Consider the following 19,698-nt stretch of genomic DNA (forward strand, 5'->3'; position numbering starts at 1 on the left):
TTAACACTTTCTGCTCTGCTGACTGCTCCGCCGGTGACATTAATAAAGGATTAGTACACCCTAGGGGGAAACAGAAAATCAATATCTTGTGAAATATACTATAAAATATCCAGAATTACACTATTTGCAGGGTTTAATGGAGAAAAAACTGATGCAAATCTATTACGGGCTATTGAGGATTACAAGCGTTCATGCAGCAGAAATATACTCGTACTTACAGAAATTTTCAAAAAATCTGGAACCCAAAAAAAAATAATGGATTCGTTCTGTGTTAGTTGGACTGTAAAATAATGCTGGATCTTGTATAATAAACCTACATTGGACAGATCAGTCTATAAAGTTTCCCAGAAAAGCAGGTGGCCGTAGAAAGGTCAATGTCTGGCCAACATTTGGACAGCTCTGGTAAAGCGGTGTAAAAATGCAAAGTGCTTGTAAAAACTACCGCCTTAGAGACAGCTGTATTGTTCGTTCCTCGTTCCAGTGGTTAAATCTTGATCTATGTGTCTCTTCCTCTATGTATGAGTGGCTGCCAGGATCCAAATGGTTAAAGCTTTATCAGCCACAAGGATACGGTGACTGGAAATTAAATATTGACGACTCATGTCCTTTACATAATTAGCTCCCCCCCCCCCCCGTCACCCCCTCACAAACAAGCAATTCTGCTAACTTGTTTAGTTAGAGATCAAACAGCTCAGGCTGCTAATGAATTTTATACAAACACCCTATTAATGAACACAACGGATAATCACAGGAGGCTGAAGATGTGCTCTCCACACTTGGCTCATGCATGCGCAACCGACTCTGCCTCGCATCTCGCTCAACGATTAAATCCTGAGCTGCCATGTTTAAGCCTGAAACGGGGGCATTGCCTTGGTGGAGAAAGCTCAAGACTTCACTGGTCTTTCTTGGGCATGGTCAATCCAGTGAACCAAACCATAATAATTGTCTTCAACTGGTTTATCTGGGGATAGTATTAAATGGAAAAATCTAATTGCAGGAATTAGGAAATATTGTCAAGAGGGAGTATCCATTCTGACTGGCTTGTGTATCAGCTCACTGTGCTTATAAGGGTGTGGGGGTATTGCTATGAATAAGCAACAATACTGATACAGAAATAAATGGTAAGGTTTCTCCTTGAGGATGGCTTCACAAAGACGTGTGGAGACTTATAAATCATTCCTGCTCTACTAGGAATTCTGGGAAGAAGGATAGGCAAAGCAGCTCTCTAACATCACCTTTTCTAGGTATCTTTCTCTTTAAGGGTATGTTCACACTACCGAGTCCGCACGGATAAACTCCAGCGGATTCTGTGCTCGCTCCTGTTTGAACATCGTTTGAACATCCTATAGGCTCCATTCTATGGTCCATTCAATTGCGCCGTCCGTCCAAAAAATTGACATGTCAATTCTTTTTTGGATGGATGGCAGAATCTGTCTGAATAGAATGGAGCCTATGGGCCGGGCAAATCTTCAAGCAGGAGCGCTGGGGACAAAATCTGCCAGAGCTTATCCACGTGGATTCCATAGTGTGAATGCACCCTAAGGCCAAATTCACATTGCGTTAAATACCGGCCATTCTGTGACCCGGCTGGTTTAGGCTTTTTATGGGTTATTGCCCTTTAAATGTATAGAACAGGGTGCTAGCTGGCAGCATAGAGGCCTATCACTGTGGGACCAAAGGGGTAATATTTCATAATAATAGGCCACATTGCAACTAGCCAGCAACCTGTTTTGTACGGATGAGAGGTAATAACCCAGAAACAGCTGTCTACAGGTTACTTTTCCTTCTGGAGAGTTTTCTGGCACGGTTTATATCCCCAGTCATGTTCTAGGACTCATTGGGGTTAAACACTGAAAGGACAGTTGGCTTGAAGGGAAAGTTGGTATCAAAGAACTGCTTTGCATATCCTAATAGAGGACTAAAATGGTAGTCAAAAACAATAATAATACAAGGAAAGAGGGCACCAAATTAAAAAAAAAAAAAAAAAAAATATATATATATATATATATATATATATATATATATATATATATATCCAAAATAAAAAGCTACAAGGTCCAAAATACCAAGACGATCTAGAGTATAATTAAAACAGTAGAAATATACAGCCTTATGGTAAGTGCACATAAAACATCATAGTGACAGCATGTGACATTGTCAGATCTCCAGTGGTGGCCTAAAGATAATATACATTTACCAATAGTAAGTAATGGAAGAATTTCCCTGCAATACTATCTATATAATTAGCGATGTCCGTGCTTCCCTTGCCTTAAGTGTAAAATAATAAACTTTATACATACCTGTCCACACTCCTATTGTTCTTGTAGCCTCTGCCGGCTCCCCGCAGCCGCTGCTGGAACTTCTGAGAAGGTCTCTGAAGTGACAGGTTGCTCAGCCAATCACTGGCCGTGGCACTGTCCCGTCTTAGCCAGTGATTGGCTGAGCAGCCTGTTACTTCAGAGACCGTCTCAGAAGTTCCAGGGGCGGCTGCTGGGAGCAGGCATAAGCTAGAAGAACAACGGGTGCGTTGACAGGTATGTATAAAGATATATATATATATATTTTTTATACATTCATGAGCCATTGACTGAGCATCACTATTACACATAGCGATGAGCCCCTGACGGCTAATGATTATTAGGCACTAGGCAAGATCATTTGGCAGATTATCGCCTGTGTAATGGGGCCCTAACAATCACAACCTCACAATCTAAAGTGAGTACAAATAAAAAGCCATGTGTGTATAAGGTAGCCCATCCATTACTGAATAGGCAAACAATAACAATTCTATTACAGTCAATTATTTAGTAACCACAGCAATGTAGGATACATTTGTATAGACAGCAGATATAGTGAAATGACTAACTTTGGCTATAGTTAATAAATATAAAATCTAGAAGCTTTGTAATATAGCCGCCTTATTATTTTTGTTTAGTCTTTGTATGAATTGTAGTGTAGAAAATAATATGTTGCCACTTGACAACCACCAACAAGTTGTTTTTGACAGATCTCTTATTCCTAATATATGTCTCCATTTAGTCCTTTGAGGGCATATTGGCCTGCTGCTGTGAATAGGCTGTTGTAACTGAAGATATATGAAAACATAAAGGTATATACCGTATTTCATTGAGGACTTAGTATAAAATTCTATAGCAGTTAAATTACTAAAATAATGAGAAAAGGAAGAACAGGATTGCACAGATAACCCCAGGGAACAGATTAAACACAACCTCCAATTTAAAAATGAAAAATAAACTATTACATACACTATATATATTATAATCTCTTCCCTGTCCCTGTATTAGCTATTACCATATGTATTCTACATTGTCACAGCTTGTGACTCTTATTTCTATAAGGAGCTGTTTGCTTCACGTTTTGTTTATAATGGGGGTATAAATTGGTAGGGTTCTAATGGACGGTGCAATGTATCCCACTGTGGGTTACATTGCCTGCTTACAGACGCCCAGGGGGGGCTCTGATATGTGGACAGTTACTCCATATGGACAGTCTATACAATGCAATCAGAAAGTCTTCAGATGCTTTTTCACATTTTATTATATCATGGCCTTGTTTAAAAACAAGTTTTTCCCCACCAATCTGGATAGAAAATTTTGCATGGTCAAACGTATTCAGACCCTTTGCCTCCCGTTTCTCTTATTCATCTCTGAGATGTTTCTGCGCCTTGACTGGAGTCACCAGTGGTAAATTCAATGATTAGACAGGTTTTGAAAAAGTCCCAACCTGTCTATATAAGCTCTCAAAGCTGACAATGCAGATCAGAGCAAATACCAAGCCATGAGGAGGAAAGAACTGCCTGTAGAGCTCAGAGAAAGGATTGTGTGGAGTTCCCTCCTTAATTCTTATATGGAAGAAGTCTGGAACAATCAGGACTGGATGACCCAAGCAAACTAAGTAATCAAGGGAGAAGGGCCTTAGTAACAGAGGTGAAAAATATACATAAAAGCTAGGGATGAGCCTGAACTCTCGGCTTCTGATTCCGGCTGCCTGCCCGCTCCATGGAGAGGGTGGATACAGCCTGAGGACCGCCTAGAAAACTGGGATACAGCCTATGGCTATGGCTGTATCCCAGTTTTCCATGTGGTCCTCAAGGTTGTATCCACCCTCTCCACGGAGCAGGCAGACAGCGGGAATCAGAAGCTGATAGTTCAGGTTCATACGAACCCGAACCTTAGCCGGTTCGCTCATCCCTAATAAAAGCCTGTCTGCAAGAAAGCCTGTTTGCAAGAAAGCACTTAAAGGCTATAATAAACATCATTCTCTGGTCTAAAGAAACCAAGATTCAACTTTTTGGCCTCAATTCTAAGCGTCATGTCTAAAGGAGACCAGGTACTGCTGATCACCTGTCCAATACCATTCCTACAGTTAAGCATGGTGGGTGCAGCATCATGTTGTGGAGGTGTTTTTCAGCAGCTGGGACAGGGACACCAGTCAAGGCCAAGTTAAATTGAGCAAAGTACATGTGATCCATAGTGGTCTGCTTTACCTTTTCCAAGACAACACAGGGGCGGCTTAGAGACAACTCTGTAAATGTTCTTGAGTGACCTAGCCAGAGCTCCGACTAAAACCTAATCTCTAGAGAGACCCGAAAATGGCGTTTTCCAATGGTTCCTGTCCAACCTGACAGAGCTTGAGAGGATTTGTAGAGAAGAATAAGAGGAAATCCCTAAATTCCAGTGTACAAAGCATCATACCCAAGAAGATCGGAGGCTTTTTCTTTGTTTTGAGGTGCAGAAGATTGGGGGAAAGGATTTTTTAAATTTTAGCAAAAGGCTACAAAATTACAAAATGTGAAAAACAGGAACAGTCATATCATTGGCAGTCCAGGGAAGCCAAGTAGTTTTCCTGTCCTCCCTCCAGAGCAAATGTCTGGTAGGTGGCTGCCTGCAGTACTTCTGCCCTGGAGGGAGCTTGGGAGAAGGAGACAATGGAAGTCCTCGCATTTCTGCTTTGGGAATCCCTAGTGATAGTATCCTATTACATCAACAGATTATCTGACAGATTTTTTTGGAAAAGAGGAGAAATCTCAGTCTTTCCTTTATGACCTGTTCTCTGTTTATAGTCTATTCCTGGCTTTGGTTAAAAAACATCTGTCAGATAATCTGCTGGTGTAATATGGCCCTTACCAAGGTGGATATAATAAATATTTGTTTTGAAGTACACCCCCACAACTGGTACCACCCATCTGTCAATTTATTCTTATGTTTCAAATAGAAACGGTACAATGCAAAGTTCTATAAAACAATTCTCCAGAATGTTACATAGTTGGTACAGTTGAAAAAAAGTCCATCAAAATGTCCATCAAGTTCAGTCAAGGGAAAAACTCTTTTTAGAATGTTATGTTATGGGGAATATAATCATTGAATAAAACAGACACGTCAGGAGAGAGGTGACAGGTGCTCTTTAAAGAAAAAAATCTATGATGGATCTACTGCTAGCACTGTGGTCAATGCTCCTATTGCCTGCAATAAATTTCCCATTTAGAAACAATTCACACCTTCTGATGTGAAAATGTTTAAACAATGCAATGTATTAGAGGCGTTCTGGTATGTCAGGTAACCATTGTTCAGATTTTCCCAGATTAACAATATGGTACGCAAGAGTATATTCAGCATCTGCTCAACAAATTACCTGTGCAATGTTCCCAATTCTGCTTTTCTGAGGCTCGTCGTGTGTAATTAACTGTTATTACAGGTGCTAAAATGCTGCTACTTCAGAGTTAACATTGTGTATATATATATATATATATATATATATATATATATATATATATATAGCTAAAGCAATGAATTAATGAACTGCGCAGGAGTAAAAGACAAAACTGGCATGTTTATACTCGAACATGTCTACTATACAGTGTCCTAGCGACCATAGCCGCCTTTCAAACTAGACTTAGTATAAATGCCTGCTGTGCAGGCTGGCTGACTATAACTGGTAGGATAAAAATATCCTTGTAAGAGTGTTTTTGCACTTAGATGACTTCAGATGTATGGAACTGATTTTCAGTCGCAGGAATTTCTGCAACATATGTATATGAATAGTATCTTACAATCTCTTGCGTGTATTTGGGTTTTAAAATCTAAAAATATAAGCACTTAATAATTTGGTTGTCAAATTAAAAGATAAACAGTATTATGTTTAAAAGAAAAAAAAAAGTATTTACACTATACTGTGGACTAACAGGGGTAACATTTACTGAAAGGAGACCTTTCACCCCCCCCCGTGCCGGGGTGAAGGCCGTCCGACCCCCCGATAGAGACCCTTATACTTACCCCCTCTCCAAGTCCCGCACCTGGAGCCGGTCCCGGGACAGAGATATCTCTGTCAAAAGCCCGGCGCGCACTCTCCAGAGATGAGTCTGACGCCCATATAGAATGAATGGAGCCATTCTCTTTGGGCATCGGACTCATCCCTGCAGCGCGCATGCACGGCTTCCGACGGGGATATCTCCGTCCCGGGACCGGCTCCAGGTGCGGGACTTGGAGAGAGGGGGTAAGTATAAGGGTCTCTAGCGGGGGTTAGGCGGCCTTCACCCCGGCACAGGGGGTGACAGGTTCCCTTGAATGGTGACAGACTTTATACTAGACTGCAGACTGGGGGTTAGATTAACACTAGGCTCTGAATTGACCAGGAGCTTGGTGTACACTAGACTGTGGACTGGGGGCAACATTTAGATTAGACTGCAGGCTGACATTTACACTAGTTTTTGGACTGATAGGGGCAATCAATTATAGAACAGACTATGCAGCAACCATTATTCTGCAAGTTCTTCTGGCAAAATAATTAACCGAAAATGCAAGTTGGAGGCCCTGGCATTAGAGGCAACATGTGGCCACAGGATGTCCTGCACATATCACTGAGCTGTTAGTGTCCATTCTACTAGGAGTGACCTACTGTCATATAGCCCTCACAAGTAAAGTGACCAGTCCAAATAACCATTAGTAAGGTGCAACACATACCCATTGAAAAGTGTGCATCTCGTCAGGGGGTGATGAAGGAGACAAAATGTACACCGCGGTTTGGTGACATCCCAGATGGGCAGCGCACTTTTCAATGGGTATGTTTGCACCTTACTAATGGTTATGTTTGCACTGGTCATTTTACTTGTGATGGCTATATGTAGACAGAGATTGAGCCAGTAGCTCTGTACCATACTACTACATATTTTAATTGAACTCAATGGACTGCATGGACAGTATAGTAAATAACGAACGTTGTTTGCGCAGACATCAAAATAATCAAGTTAAACATAAGAACAGAAAGAAAAACAACATGTGAACATAGCCACTTAGTTGCATTTTAAGATCTTTATTATGGATGCCTGACACCTCCTAGACACGTGAAAAATTCAATTAAAAAGGCCATGTTCACATAGCGTAAGACACCGGCTGTTCTGTGACCTGGCCGGGTCACAGAACAGCCGGTGTCAGAGAAGATCATCCCTGCCGGAAGATCCTCATTTCTGATGAATTGGGATACAGATGCACCCTTGTGCGCCTGCATCCCAATTCACCACTGCACACTCCATTGTGTAAATTGACATGTCTGTGCGGTCGCTATTCAATGAATTTGTGGCCACAGAAAACTGACATGTCAGTTATTGTGCGGCCGGATGGAATTCCAGACCGAGTGTATACTACGTATACACGATACGGCCGGGATTCTATTCATTAAAATAGAATTTATGTTAGGTATAAATCACGGCTGTTGTTGCAAATTGCAACAACGGCCGTGATTTATGCAAAACATACGATGTGTGAACATGGCCTAATACTGCTAAACATATCAGAATTGGATGAGTAAGGAGTGTCATCTGCTCATGCTGTAATAAGTGTTCAATATGTCTTTAAGCAGAATGTAAATTACAAGAATTTTAGACTATTATCCCTAATCTAGTAATTGAAACGCAGTCCTTTAATCTAAATCACAATTACATCCCTAAATCAGTATTTGTAAGCTAAAACTAGGAATGGGTCCAAAACACAGAAGAGGTGCAAATCTTTCCATTAGATTTTTTTCTCTGTGTACGTTCCGCTCTCAGTTTTGGCTTACAAATACTGATTAAAATACTGGCGTGTGAGAGTGGCCTTAGAATGTACGTAGCCCTCTCGGAGAGAAAATAAGGAGCAGGCTGTGCACTTACAGCACTGGGGAAAGTGGTGCCAATACACAGAATATTTCAGGAATAAATCAGTATTCTGCACAGTTGAAGTTTGCATAATGTCTTGTTCTAAGCTATATTGCTGGAATTTTTGATCATTATGTGAAAGCAGCACTTGTATGTCTTGTTATTGAACCACCTTCAGTAGTTGGTTGTCAAGGTGTGCTATGTACACCCACGTTAGTTTTTTTGTTAAGCTATGCCCAATTCCCACACAAGCACAACCCATGACCCTCCTTCACATAACAAGTACTTTACCACTACTGATCACACCACTCCTTAAAGGTTTTAGTCATGTCAACAACAACAACAACAAAAAACCTGTTTGAATATCACTCCAGCTATCATAGAGACCCATCAGAACCAGGCCTTCATGTCACCAGAGTGCCGATGGAGATCTTGATATACAGGAAACGTCTACTTTTTCCATATGCCAGATTCTGTGGGCCAGCCACCCCGCTATATGTTTCATGCGTGAGATGAAAGGGTATTATGTTTTTCACCCTATCCTCCTGTCCTTTTCGGTGCCACTTTGAATGTAACTTTAGACTAAAAAAAATAATAATAATAATCCTAACATAAATACTTTTTGCTCTGCGTTTTTTTGGGTTGAAAAAATTGCACAAAAAACATGCAATTTTTTTTGTCCGCAATGCAGTGTTTTTGGTATTTTTTCCAACACATGGGCGTACTTATGCAATTTTTTATGTTGTGTTTTATACCTGTGTTTTGCTCTTTACAAGTGTAATTCTATGGTATGAAATCTATGGTATGCATCATTACTAGCCCACATTGCTATCTACTATATATTAGAGTGACTACCAATGCGATATTATCACAGATCTTCGTGATACCCAAGAGCCATTTCTTGCCAAAGTTTCTTTCCAGTGTTTTGGCATATAAGTATCCTAAAAAAATATCTAGGCCTAAATAAACTACATCTTGGAAAAACCTTGGAGTATATAGCATGTTAAATAGTACAGATAATCTACATTTATGGCAAGTTCAACTTTATTTTAACTCGATAACTTGCTGGTTTAGTGCTCATTCCCACTTGCTCCACAAATGCTCAAAGAACCGCCGATTTCCTCCTATCTCGGCTCATGCAACCTATATCTCATGGTTCCGAACAATCACATAAACTCATGCATGTGAGTATACACTTATAAAACTTCACTCAGTTGTCTTCAAAGTAGACTTTTATTCTTTTCATAGTCATGTAGTTTTTCCAGGCTATGTGTGTCACCATTACTGGAGTAGGCTAGTGCTCCTTCCCCTGCAGCGCGATGTTTCAGGAGGCGGGGCCTTACTTATGCACCTAAGGAAGCCCCGCCTCCTAAAATGTTGTACTGCAGGGGATGGAGCGCTAGCCTACTCCAGTAATGGTCACACACACAGCCTGGAAGACAAGTGAGTGACGTTTTAGAAGTTTAACTTTGTTGCAAGCCCCTGGGCAAAAAACTGGGATGGATCCACCACATTTTTTTTTTTTAGAAAGAAAGGAAACAGAGGATATGTTATGATGGTTCTTGTGGGCTTGTAAACTTTCTGGAACCCCAATGTGGGTCAAGTGGGCAGTACGCGTAGGTAGCACCCTTTCCATGGGGGCTCAGAGGATGAGTGGTCCCACCTAGATGTAGGAACATCATTTACCTGTGGGAATAACAGGTTGGTGTCTTCTTATTTTGCAGCACTTGTGCTCAGAACTGTATGGCACTATTACATATAACTTTGATTATTGCTACATGTGCTCTTGTCATTAGGTGGTGGGCCCCTCTGATTTTGCTAGAAGACCCTATGAAATTTAGTTAAGCCCTATGTCCCTAACAAGGTCAGAGAGTTGCCAATCCGAAGATACACATTTATTGTCCTCTGATTATTATTAATTTAACAAAAAGTATCAATCTATAATCTATCATTTTCAGGCTATGTTCACACTACGTATATTTGAGGCTATATATTTGAGGCTGTATAGCAACCAAAACAAGGAGTGGATTGAAAACACAGAAAGGATCTGTTCACATAATGTTGTAATTGAGTGGATGGCCGTCATTTAATGGCAAATATGTGCTGTTATTTTAAAACAACGGCTGTTATATTGAAATAATGGCAGTTATTTACTGTTATATGGCGGCCATCCACTCAATTTCACCATTGTGTGGACAGAGCCTTCCTGTGTTTTCAATCCACTCCTGGTTTTGGTTGCTATGAGGACCAAATACAGCCTCAAATATACATAGTGTGAACCCAGCCTTAATATAGTATAAGTGTCGCTGTCATTTTTTATTTTTATTTTTTGCAGAAATCAATAGTACAGGCGATTTTAAGAAACTTTGTAATTGGGTTTATTAGGCAAATATACCATAATCTGCATTCAAAAAGACTTTCCCCAGGTACCCCTCCCCTCCCCCTCCCCTCCTCCTTCTCATTCACTGCTCATTATCAGGAAATTTCGACTCTTTTACATCAGTCGAGCCCTGTCTAACATATGGAGAGGGGATGAGGGAGGAGGGAGATTAGTCGCCAGCAGAAAGAAGAGAACAAAGGATTACACAGTGGGAGCTGTGTGAAAGTCACTGCATATTTCTGCAAAAAAAAAAAAATTACACGAAAGTGACACTTTAAAGGGGTTATCCAGCATTAAAAAAAACATGGCCACTTTCTTCCAGAGACAGTACCATTTTTATCTCCAGTTTGGGATTTTTCAACTCAGGTCCATTGAAGTGAATATAGCTTAATTACAAACCCACAGCTAAACTGCAGAAAAGAGTTGTGTAGAAAGTTCCCATGTTTCTTTTTTAACTCTGGAAAACCCCTTTAAGAAACTGTTTGGAGTAACCACAACAACATCAGGGTGTGGAGGTTCCTTATACCCTCCCATAAGTCCGAGTCCTGCTTCCTAAGTTTGTCTTTCTTACAAGGCTGATTTCTAACGGTGACAAGCATTTTTCCTAAAAGGATCTCTTCTATCATTCTATCTACAGTTAGAGTGGAAGAAAAAGCAGTGTCTGGTAATTGTGTGGCGTTTGGCCAATACTTTATAAATAAATAGTAGTAATAATGTTAATGCTAGGAGTGGAGCTGACACAGGCGGCGTGCAAACCTGTAAAACATGCCCTCTGCTTCTTTAATAAAACACAATATTGAGTTTCTTTATTGAACTCCATGTCACTTCAAGTGTCCGCTGATGACTTCAGCAGTTCTTAAAGCCATCAGCCATTATTGTTTACAGCAGAAGGTAACAGAATGCGTCAAATACCTTAATTAAAAAGGACAAAAAAACCTGCATCATGAGAAACGCTACGGCAGGTTAAATGGGCTTACAGAACTAAGACAAGCGGCATGTGCGCCACCACCCTGCTCATCTGTAATATGACTGAAGTGGTGTAGCCATGCTGACTTTGTTACCTGGCACAGTCAGTTCATTATCATTATTATTAATAATAACTATAATACCCGAGCAATGTAGCCCACAATGGTCAGATGTAGTAACCCACAAGTTAAGGACGGCAGAATACGACAAGGTCAGCGGCAGAATACTTCTATGGATGTAACTCTAGCTGTATTAGCTGCTATGGGGCCCTGAGGCTGAGGGGGCCCACTTGGATTCAAGCACATTGCACCTTTGTCTCGGTCATAACAAATTGGTGGCTTTCTACTGTCATCTGCACAATGTGGGTTCTATCATATATGGCGCTATGATTTACACCTTCACTTTTGGCTACTTTAGCTGTTGGCGTAAGACTTACGGTGGTAATAAGGATCTACAGCTGTGCAAAACCATGGAGGGTTTATAAACTCAAAATCCTTGGCATTGGCATAATACCCTTACCCTACTGTCATTTATAGATTAGTCACCAAATCTACAGTCAGATCTGGGACCATATTAAAAACAAGAATGCTACAGACAGTGTTAGCCACATCCAGACTGTGTGGAGAGTTTCGAAAACCTGCTTTTTAATTTGTATTGGGTATAAGGAGGCTTCGGTTGCCTGGTCCACATGTACTGGTTGACCACTTGTAATAATCATATAACTCTTATCAAATAGGCTAAATCTGTTAACCAATATCTTACATATTACTAGGAGAGCTCATTGCATTTGTCTTGTATCGTAGAGTTATAACTTGTAGGCCAGGCCTAGATGAAACACTGTAGCCAAATGCTATAGAAACAATGCCCCCACCCACCATTCCCCCCTAATAGCCACACAGTGTTGCTGATGATCCTGTCAACATCACACAGCTATTGTGTCATTTAAAGTGTTGAGTGAACTTGTCAAATGTTCAAGTTCGGACAAACCCAAACAATAGCCATTTCACCCCTGATAGATGGACGCAGTTGGATGCAGCCCTAGGGAGTTGTGGAAAACATAGATGCAGCCATAGACTGTATCCATGTTTTCTCAGCAGCCCTAGGGCTGCATCCATCTACTCCAGAAAGCGGGAGTCAAATGCTGAGCTTTTACGTTTGGCCACACCCGAAGGTTTGGAAAGTTTGCTCAACACTAGTGTTTGAGACTCTTTTGTGCCCAAGTAACAATGTAGGAAAAGAGGCATGACCAATGCATGACTATATGCACCAAAAATTGTGCCAAAATTGAAAAGTAATCCAACAAATAGGTCATCTACCCTTAGACAAGCTACACCAGATTTATTAAAGATCATGATACACTATGATAAATCTAGTGGATTTCTAGACTGCCTAGTCTACGTTTGCATTGTCTGACAGTATTACCAAATACTAAAAACATGTAAGGTTTTAACAGTGGTTACCCACAACCATGTATCCAAACAGCTGGATGAAAACTCATCTTCGAGTTATAGGCACATTGGTTTGTCACCTTAGACTAGGTTCAAACTTGAGTCGAAAGCAGGCCAACCAGCTGAGATTCCCGCTGCAGAATGAAATACACAATGGAAGCCCTGTATGGAGCCGGCAAAGCAGACGGGAACCTGACCTTTTATGTTCTGCTCTTTACACATCGGCCATACCAAATGAAACAGATAGACTTGGCTTAGGAAAGGCAGATATATAACCAGTGGGTGGCTAGAGTATGTTGCTGGTTTTACCTCTCTCCTGTGTAGCCCGCTGCACACTGACACCTTCCAGTCACAGGATCACATTGTCCTCCATTGTGACACTGGCATTCATTGCTGCAATTCACTCCATATCTTCCTGAAGGACATGGCTGAGCACAGACAGAACCCTATACAAGGAGAAAAGCAAAGAAGGGATTGTGTCGGTCACGTCCTTAGTAAGCTACTCAATGCTTTGCAGTTTAGAATCAGACTCCCTACCGTCCATCCTGCCGGGCACGAACACTCTCCAGTCACATGGTGACATACACCCCCATTCTGGCAAGGGCAGCGAAGCTCGCATAATGCACCGTGACTTCCAGGTGGGCACAGTTCTTCACAGCTAGTATGGGGATAGATGAAAAAGATCAATAAAACAAACTAGACAGACCATTTCATTTAGCATTAGGCTATATTCTTGTATTCTTTTAATACATCAATACTGTATTTATTAGGCTGGGTTCAAACTACATTTCTTTCATTCATTTTTGCAAAAAACGGATGAAAAAAAACGGATAGAAAAACTAATGCATTTGTGTGAATCTGTTTTGATCCGTTTTTCCATTGACTTCCATTATAAAGAAAAAGCGGATAAAAACAGATCTGTTTTTTTTTAACACACACGAACATGAGGTTGACTATGTTTTTGTATACGTTATAAAAAAACGGATTCGTTTTGATCCGTTTTTTTTTTTTAAATGGAAGTCAATGGAAAAACGGATCACAATAAGGTTGGGTTTACACTACGTTTTTCCATCCGTTTTTTGCAAAAACATATAAAACAGAGCGGATAGCAAAAACGTAGTGTGAACCCAACCTTACACAGAGAAATTCATTATAATTATACAGAGAGATAGCTAGGGATAAGCCTTACGTGTAACTAGCAGACAGAAGGTACTCACAAAGCGCCAGTGTATCCGGGAGCACAGTGGCATTCTCCAGTTCTGTGATCACATGTCGCTCCATTTTGGCACTGGCATCTCAGCTGGCAGGCCTTGCCGTAGGTCCCAGGGTCGCACCAGTCTTCACAACGCCATCCTCTGTACCCTTCTGAGCACACGCAGGCTCCAGTTATAGGATTACACAGCGCCTCATTCTGACACTGGCATCGGTTGCTGCAGTGTGGCCCCCAGTGTTCACTGTCACAGCCTGTGGGTGATGAATATAGCAGAACTGTAATGGATTAACACCAGTGAAATGATAAGTATTCAATGTTCAACATACATATCATATCACAAGTCATGCACTGCCCCCACAGGCCCTGCGCTAGGCATAACAGTGTGCAGCAGCTTTTCTTGGAGTATTCCTTTATGCTTGCAATACGGGATTATTACAGGTAATAATGGTTAAAGAGTACTGCACATAATAGTTCAGGCCTGATATACAGCACACAGTAGACTAGAAACAGAGAGAATACACAGACTTCTGTATATGAGACTACAAATCACACACACAAAAAGGTGTTTTATGCACTTTTCCATATCTCATTTTTCCCTACTAAAATAAAAGGAACATAAAATACAGAACAATAAAAGATTGGCTCCTATGCACCAAAGCTTCCAGCATTCATGGCCAAAATTATAGGACATTTGCTGTCATCCTGCTATGAGCAAGAATGGCCTCAAAGCAGCCCAGAAATGTGGAGTTTTATAGAAACGTGGACAGATCCCATCCCTTTTAACATCCAGGATGTGGGACGCTCACAGAAAAAGCTGCACTGTTCACAGGTATGGGTCTGCATGCTATAAAGATGCCCTATGTGAACTTGCCCCTCAAGACTGTTTTACAATCCACAAGTGTGCAAGAAACACTGATCTTTGCTTTGCATTGCTAATAAAAGTATACAGATTAAACAGCTTCAGCAAGTGAATAATGTAAGCACTCATACAATACTGTGCATAGCCTGTAAATGAATATAGCAGCACTTAAATTCCATAGAGGCCCAAAGCCCGAACAGGTCAGACTACCAACAGTATAGGAGACTAGGATCGATCATGTATTTTTTTGACTGTGTGCATACATACAGACTTAGGGCCCGAGCACACTGAGCAAAAGAGACTGAGTTTACAAGTGGAGTCCGCATGGCAAATTTCACTTGAAATTCTACCTGTCCTATTGCTTCAATACGATGTCTCGTGCACCTCCGATGAAAGAATGAACATTTTCCATCATGTTCGACCCCTATCACCATCAAAACCATGCATTAATGGCCAATCAGGGGACTCCATACACCTTATACTGAGGGCTAGAATCGCTGCAGATGTCAGTTAATTAAACTTTTCCCCTATCCACAGGATAGGAGAAAAGTAGGAGATCGCGGGGGGTCCAACCCCTGAACCACCCGGTGATCTTTGTATGTGACCCCACCGGCTCTGTTATGAATAGAGCCCTGGGTCAGCACGTGACCCGCGCCTCTATCCATTTCTATGAAGTGACAAAAAGAGCAGAGTAAGGGTGGGTTCACACTGCGTTTTTGCAATCTGTTTAACGGATCTGGTTTTTTTAACGGTCAAAAAAGTAGTGTCAACAGTACTTTATTGTGCGTAAAAAAAAAAACGCATCCATTTTGATCCGTTTTTTTATAATGGAAGTCAATGGGAAAACGGATCAAAAACGGATGCACACAAATGCATCCGTTTTTTGCAATCCGTTTTTTGCAAAAATGCTGAAAACGCAGTGTGAACCTAGCCTTAATCACTCTTACAGCGTACTCGGCTCTTTCTGTAGCTCCATAGGAATGAATGGAGCCGCGGGTCGAGTGCCGACCCAGGGGTCTATTCATCACAGAGTCGGTGGGGTCCCATATGGAGAACACTGGGGGGTTTAGGGGTCGGACCCCCCGCGTGATCTCCTATTTTTTCCCTATCCTTTGGATAGGGGGTAAGTAACATTTTCCCAGAATACCCTTTTAAGTATCAGCAGTGGCAAACCTGCAACAAAAACCTAATGATCCCACTGCAGTGTAGCAGTGGAAATAGGAAATACTGTCAAATCTGCAGCATTAGAGGACCCTAAAAACACACTTATTGCTCCCTGTTGTGAAGTGCTAAATGGGTAAGTCAAGTCAATGCTCAATTTTGAAATAATAGTTGTCACAATATTTTTTTGGGCTGTACAAATTACCCCCAACCCCTTAGCCATTGTTATTACCTAAAACGTTGCCTGCTACTGGACATAATACGCGGCCCCTTCCGCGCAGTAATGGGACTGTTGACTTTCTTCAGTAAGCTTTTCTCCATACAGTCAGAATCTACTAACCGCAGCTCAGATTCAGACTCAAGGTGAGTTCAAATACACAATTGACAGAGAGTATATTATCTTTCATAAAACATGAGAATTCCTAATGAGCAGCCGAGCGATTACATGAATAAGTGATTCAATCATTAGAAGCTTTATATAAGACTATATTATACACATAGAACATACATCTAATGACCTCAATACTGTTCATTTGCAATATGCCTTACCAAGTCCCCTAATCACATACCCATTCTCCTCTTTCACTGTCTACAATGTTTAGAGACTTGAATAGGAGGAATATGGGAAAGTCTTTGAATAGCGGGGCTATATCCCGGGGACTCATAATTAATCATGTTACGCTTTATTTTGTACTGTCCATTTATTATTCATTGTATTTTTAACATTATTTTACTTATTTATGGACAACAGTGGTTTCAAGAAACTCATTCATTAAAATGAGATACCAAAATTACCCTCCTTGTACTAAGGCTCATATGTATTTCCAAAAAAACAAAACAATGTCGGTCTCGGGCCTAATCGCCATGTTGTCAAAACTTTTTTTTAAGAGCTTGGCAACCTCAAACAAAACAGCGGAATCGGTCATACTGAACAGCAGATGTAGACTGAACAGCCCAGTGTTCGAGAGTCCTCTACTTAGAAACTGCACCTTATAGTACTGTGTAAAACTTAAAGGCAGGTGTGGAAAATGCAGAAGAGAAAGAACGTTTCAAAAATAGAAGTGTTAATTAACTATATTAACAAAAAAGTGAATAAACAGAAAAGAAATCTAAACCATATCAATACTAGGTGTGATCGTCCTTTGCCTTTATAACGGTATTGGTTCTTTCTTGGTACATTTGACGTACGTTTTACAACTAACTCCAGACCATCTATAGATGTGGAATTGCTCAGAACCTTCTGGCTCTTCACGCTATCCTAGACAGGATGATGTAGAGATGAGGGCAATATGGAGGCCATATCATCACTTTGAGGACTCCTTGTTATTTCCTATACTGAAGATAGTTCTTAGTGACATTGTATGTTTGAGGTCATTGTCCTGCTACAGAATGAAAATATAATTTCCGCACCTGTCCAAACTTTTGCACAGTACACTATGTATTTATATACTGTATGTACCAAAAATTTATGGGGGAAAAAAGACATGGCCAGACGCATATTCCCATGTTATACATTAATTTACTGCTTCTCAGCAGAACTTAAGAACTAACATTAGGTAGTTAAAGGGGTTGGCCACATAATAGTAAAACTGTTTAGTGTACTCACTGAATATGCTGATAGCAGCTTACTGTGGACCTCACAGCACTGATATCAGAAAACCCTCCTTCAGATTGTTGCCGTCATGGTCTGTAAGCTGAATGAAATGCACCTCCTCCAGGCTGTGCTGTCCTGCTCTGTGGTGATCCTGTCCATAAGATGGCTGACGTGGAGGAGCATGTGACCTTGTCCTACCCCCAGTGTCCACCACTAAGCATCCATATACTGGGGCATGGTCACATGCTCCTCCATGTTGGTCATCTTATGGACAGGATCACCATAGAGCAGGGCAGCACATCCTAGAGGAGGGGAGTATGATTGTAGATCTATGGGGCACACAAGGAGCTGCTGTCAGTAAGGATTACTAATATTGTATGCTGAAAATTTTTTCTATAAAGTGGCCAAACCATTTAATATACATTTCAACCACATTGTATAAGCCAAGCTGCTACTTCATAGCCACTTGATTCATGAGGGTCCCTAACAGAAATTGTGGAGTTCTTGGTGGGAACCAGTGGCCACAGGGGGGAATGATCTAGTGGTCTGGCTGGGGTAGCCAGACCATGGGGGTCTATGAATACATTTTTCTTTAAACAACAGGAACTTTCAGTTACTAGACATGACTAATTTTGAGCCTTAAAGGATGAAGTTTTGCCTTCCACCACTAAGGAGAGTGACACCGAAATTGGGGATCGGTCGATTCTCAGCCTGCCCTTGATTTGTAGCAGTTATATGGAATGTAATTCAGTACCATTTAACTAATTCTATTACATTACCATTAATTTCAATAGGAAAACATTTAAATTTTAAAAAGAACCCAACATTCACCATCATTCAAGAAACCAGGTGGGGTCCTAGCTCATGGATCCCCCCCAATAACATCTTCTGACATTTATCAGTATAATTTCTGAAGATATATCAAAACGACCCTCTACTGTGAAGTATAAACCAAGATTAGCTGCCATTTAATGTCAGTACACTTTATATGATAAAACATTCTCCTTTTTACTCATTTTTTTAGTTTACCAAATCATTGTTATTACATTTATACACAGGGCCCGATCTCTACAAAAGCACAGTCGGGTCATTTTGGGAACACAATGGTATAAATGAGGCAGAAGTTGTAGCAGCAATTTAATATATTTTTTTTAACACTGGTCACCTAAAAGCCCATAATCATTTCATATTTGTATCTGTGCCTACACAATTTACAGCTTCATGCCGCCTAGGCAAACTGGCAAGAAGCAACGTCAATGAAATACAACAATCAATATTGTACAAAACAAAATGTTTATTATGTGGATTTAAAGCGCTTTCAGTATAATGTATGAAGGCCTGGCGGAGAAGAGAACTAGAGGGCTCAATTAGTAAATGACTGGCGCTACAGACCTACACAAGAAAAGAGCATTCAGTTGCATCATATGCCCGACATGCCAACCATCACATATACAGTACTAGAAAATGTACCCGGCGCTGCCCGGGTATAAAGTGTCAGTGTGTTAATTAGATTTGTTCTAAGGTGCCCAGGAGGCCAAGCTAAAGGTATTGTTTCATCTGAGTTAATCAGTGGAATTAGTGTATACCTGTAGTGCATAGTTGGAGGGGTTCTGTATACCCACAATGTATAGTTTTTAGGGGTCTCGCATATCTGTAGTGCATAGTTGGGGGGGCTGTATACCTATAGTGTATAGTTGAGGGAGGTCCTGTATACCTGCAGTGTACAGTTGGTGAAGGTCCTGTATACCTGTACTGTATAGTTCGGGGGTCCTGTATACCTGTAGTATATAGTTGGTGCTGTATACCTGTAATGTATAGTTGGTGGAGGTCTTGTATACCTGTAGTTTATAGTTTGAGGGTCCTGGATACCTGTAGTGTATAATTGGTGGAGGTCTTGTATACCTGTAGTATATAGTTCGGGGGTCCTG

At 40.9% G+C, this 19,698-nt stretch overlaps 1 protein-coding gene across 3 annotated transcripts in view; it reads right to left on the reverse strand.

Annotated features, from left to right (window-relative positions):
- Nucleotides 1–19,698, reverse strand: part of MEGF11 (multiple EGF like domains 11) — a 426,707-nt gene that overhangs the window by 100,747 nt on the left and 306,262 nt on the right. For all 3 annotated transcript variants that reach the window (XM_069985852.1, XM_069985860.1, XM_069985843.1), the window contains exons 6-8: nucleotides 14,161–14,407; nucleotides 13,481–13,601; nucleotides 13,253–13,389 (exon numbers count right to left, since the gene is read on the reverse strand). In XM_069985852.1, coding sequence (XP_069841953.1) covers nucleotides 13,253–13,389; nucleotides 13,481–13,601; nucleotides 14,161–14,407 — 505 coding nt within the window. The remainder of the gene's footprint in view (nucleotides 1–13,252; nucleotides 13,390–13,480; nucleotides 13,602–14,160; nucleotides 14,408–19,698) is intronic.

This window comes from Dendropsophus ebraccatus, chromosome 1 (assembly GCF_027789765.1).
Source record: "Dendropsophus ebraccatus isolate aDenEbr1 chromosome 1, aDenEbr1.pat, whole genome shotgun sequence".
In the NCBI taxonomy this organism is placed as follows: Eukaryota; Metazoa; Chordata; class Amphibia; order Anura; family Hylidae; genus Dendropsophus; species Dendropsophus ebraccatus.